The 4,249-nt window shown below is 33.1% G+C and overlaps 1 protein-coding gene across 1 annotated transcript in view; it reads left to right on the top strand.

Moving 5' to 3' along the window:
* The window catches only part of LOC111088104 (ionotropic receptor 25a-like), a 25,489-nt gene extending 23,567 nt beyond the window's left edge, over nt 1–1,922 (top strand). The window contains exon 9 of the mRNA XM_022397083.1: nt 1,682–1,922. Within this exon, the coding sequence (XP_022252791.1) occupies nt 1,682–1,922 (241 nt within the window). The remainder of the gene's footprint in view (nt 1–1,681) is intronic.
* Nucleotides 1,923–4,249: the final 2,327 nt, after the last annotated feature.

Below are 4,249 nucleotides of genomic sequence, written 5' to 3'. Positions count from 1 at the left end.
AGTTGGCGGTGGGTGGTGATGACTAGTTGCCTTCCCTCTAGTCTTACACTGCCAAATTAGGGACGGCTAGCGCAGATAGCCCTCGTGTAGCTTTGCGCGAAATTCAAAAACAAAACAAAACAAACAAACACTAACAAGTTATTCTATTTATGTATTTGCTGTGAGTGCCAACGAATTTGGCAACTTGTAGAAACAAATATCTAAAATAATTGGTTTGAAGCAATCTAAAGACAAAAAAAAAGTTAATTTATACTAAATTTTTGTGGGCTAGACGTGGTCTAGTGGTTAGCGTTCGTGGACTTTTGTTCGTGTCCCGTTGGCGTATAAACGAGATCTGCACTTTGTGACTGTCGGTGCGTTATAAGAATAGCATCTCAAGAGTTGGCGATGGATTCTGTTGACTAATTGGCAGTCAATAATTTCAAAATTAGGGACAGCTATCCGCTGATAATAACTTATTTAGCTTTTTTTTTACGTGACAAATTTTAAATAAACAATCACATCTATGTAGATTTTTTTTCCTGTTGTGAGATTAACCCGAATAATTTAGTCGTTATATCTCTAATCGCTACATTAATGGCTAAATCCCTTACAGATAATAAATTCATCAAAGCCGAAAGTAACTCTGATATAACGTAACTGCTACGACTTATGTGATTTCCCGCATCCAGTCGGTAATACAACGTGAGTATCATTATGTCCAAGTACTGATTTGATTAAATCTCTCTTTCTTTTTGAAATAATATTTATATTTGTCCCCAATTAACTGAATGGAACTCTCAATATCCATTTTTCTCGTTCGTTTAAGAAAAAAAAGAAGAAGCGGAACATGAATGAATACCGGAAGCTATGTGTGCGCATAATCAATTATATGTCTTTACTGATTGGCAGCTAACACTTTTCTTTTATTGGATGCGTTTAATCACCTTATCGATCATAGTACTATAGAGGATGCTGAATTATTTGAGGTATTATGGATTTGTTTGTTGTTAAGCACAACGCTACAGAATGGGCTATCTGTGTTCTGTCAACTCCGGGTATCCGGGTGTGTTATAAGTCCTTAGACTTTCAGCTGAGCCACTGGGGAAAGGGTACGATAATGTAGGATCTGACTTACTTCATTTCTATACATTATTACGTTGAGTTCTCAATTTCTAATCAGTTAGGCCTGCTACAGAAATCTTGATCTATTTGTGTATTTTGGTAATTCAACATTTATGGTGAATATATTGAATAAAACATATCAACTTGGCTTAGTAAGTCTTCACAAAATAGTTTGAACATAAGCCAGTAAAGACACATATGTTGGAACTTTAGTTTAAAGGAGTTTGTGTTTCAGATTTTTTGAGCTAGTGATTTTGATAACAAATAATTGTCACCAATAACTTTATAAAATCTTTTTTTTTCAAATATATGTTAGAAGAGAGCCACATGTGTGATAATCTATTTGTACCAAAATTTGAGCTATCATTTCATTAAAAATAAGAAGTTCCAGTGACATCCATTCTGTTATAAGTAATGTTTCCCGTTTTAAGCTGTCTTAATACGTCTCTTACATATAAATTTCACGATTTTTGATATGTGCATGGTCACAATGTATCTTCTTTTTGAAAGACATTACTTGGATGTGATTTATAAATGACAAATATTTTACATTTATAGTTTTCTTATACCTATGTAGAGTTTCTTTAGCAGTGGATCACGATCAGCTTGGATATTGGATAGAGCTGATGATGAGAAACTACCAAAGATGTATGGCATCTGTTCCATCCTCCTTTCGTTCACTCAGAGTGGAAGACCTTCGGGGTGCATTCTTCTGCTTGTTCATGGGATTAGGTTTAGCTGTTATCGTTTTCATTTTGGAAACAATATTTGCTTTAAGTTATTTAAGAAGGAAGCCAAGGTGTTTGTCTAACTCTTGAAAATGTGAAAATTTAAAACAAAGGCTTTATAACAACTGTATATTATGATACACCAATAAAATTTTCTTGCACACCCATGAAAACCTTGACCTTTAACTTTTTCTAACTAAGGAACACCAGAATAGTTGCATTTTCACATTTGAAGTTTCTTCACCATTTTTCTCTTTTGGGTAAATATTTTTTAATTGAAAAGTAATTGGAATTTCTAACGTGAAAAGCACCTTCTGAACACGCCGGCTAAACAGGCAGGTTAGAGACCTCTGGTGTTCAGGTATATCCGTTTCTACTTTTGAGCTATTGATCAGAGAAAGGGCAGCTAGCCAGCAGCACCTTCTGCCACAATGGCATCATGTCGCGGACTTTAGACCTTACGATTTGCAGCCCAATGCACTAACTACTAGGCTACACCCAACCCTATCCTAAAATAAATTGGCAAGCTTTAAACATCAAATGGAACTTTACGAACAAGATGACCATTGTGAATCTTATGATAGGACATATTTCTAATAATATACTCCAGTCTTCGAAATTTGATTACTATTATTATTTTCTGTAAACCTAGCTTCTCCAACTTCTATTCCTAGGAGACTTACAGAATATTCGGAATTCTGTTAAAAAATTGTATCAATAAGAATAAAAAAAAAAGTTTGTTTATAAAATGTTGAAGAAATAGAAGTGCGAACAAAAAGCGCAGTTTTTCTAAAATTCATTACACGACATTTGTGTAAAGTGGTTGTCATTAAAAGAAGCTTCTTGAGTTCAAAATGGAACTGTAAAAGCTGTTCGTTTATGTAAACTACTGTCGGACTATATTATAGATTGCTATATTCAAGGCATCCGGGAAAAAAATATTTACTTGCGTTTTAAAGACCTTGAACGTCTGCTGCAATAGGTACTAGAATTACTTTGGACCAACGGATGTACAAATCGGCGTACATAGAACTTGATGGTAATAAATGTGCCCTGTGAGTGCACCATCCAGCGAAAGAGAAACTCTGTGTCACAATATTTGTTATTTGTTTATTTTAAGGGGAAGTAACTTCGTTTCTTTTTTTCAATATCTGATACCTACACGGTTTCAAGTACGTGTTATAGGATATTGTATAACACACTAACGTTCATGTTATTGTTTTTCATAGTGATCTGACGTCATCTAGAGTATTATTGACTAATATTTCGGTTTTACGTGATCACGTTAATAAACTTTCTGAATAAGCTGATGGTAAATGGACCAAAATTTATTAAGTTTACAGAAATGTATTCAGAAGAAAGAATTTTTGGAATTAGGTTTTTTTTCTTCTTCTAGTTATTTTTCCTGATTCCATTATATGAAATAATAAATATTGATATTTATGTTTTATTGTTTATTAAAATTAGTATCAAGTCCTGGCCAGGCATGTGTTTATTAACCTTGTTTTTGGTAAGTGCTAACTTTTATTCCACGTATTGTTACAGTTTAATAAATTGTTTTTTATTTTTGTTTTGTTTTTAACTCTGGTTGTGTACCGGCATGTTATTTTAGACCGTTACAAATTAGCTTACGGGTAGTAGTTATTAGCCATTTTGTTAGTAGCAAAATAATTCCATACTTAAATACTTTGTAGAATATCAAAGAAATATCGAGAGAGAGCAGAAAAGTCTAGTCCAAAACATAGGTCGTTATTTAAAAATGCAATCAAGTGAAAATTTTGAAATCGACGTCGAGGAATACGATTCTACTTGTACCTAACAGTTGTTTGCATTTTTTTAAATATTCTAATTATTAATAATACAAGAATCTTCTAATTTTCTAATATTTTATACAAATTTTCATCTAAATACTTCGACAGAGCGTGGTATAATAGTTATCGTGCTCGGACTGTGAGTCTTAGAAAAGCGCCACACAATTTGGGTTCATAGATCCGCTTTTAAGAATTCAATTATTCAATCAAATAACAATAGTCTAAGAGTTGATGGGGAGCGTTATTGCATAACAGCTTATTCTATAGTCTATCAGTTTGTAAGAAAGTTTTAAACAGATAGTCTAAAGATTTAAAGCTTAAAATATTATAACTGACAATAACATATATAATATAATAAATGGATGAAACAGGTAAATATTCTCAAAGAAGAAAAATGGCATAATTCTCTCAGCATCACGGGGAAGAAGACTCATCAGGATGTATGTTTGTTTTCTGAATTTGCGCAAAGCTACACGATGGCGGAAAGTGAAGGACTTAGAGAAATTATTCAGAGCAAAAAAACGAAGGTGCTTGAATGAATTTTAAAACTACCCTATAATGTACTCAATACTGCGTTGTTTACTAATGCCCAGGTTTCAGTAAAAT

This window comes from Limulus polyphemus, unplaced genomic scaffold (genome assembly GCF_000517525.1).
Source record: "Limulus polyphemus unplaced genomic scaffold, Limulus_polyphemus-2.1.2 Scaffold3131, whole genome shotgun sequence".
Taxonomy (NCBI): Eukaryota; Metazoa; Arthropoda; class Merostomata; order Xiphosura; family Limulidae; genus Limulus; species Limulus polyphemus.
Note: the sequence above shows the minus strand (reverse complement) of the source record. Positions and strands in the feature narration are given on the sequence as shown.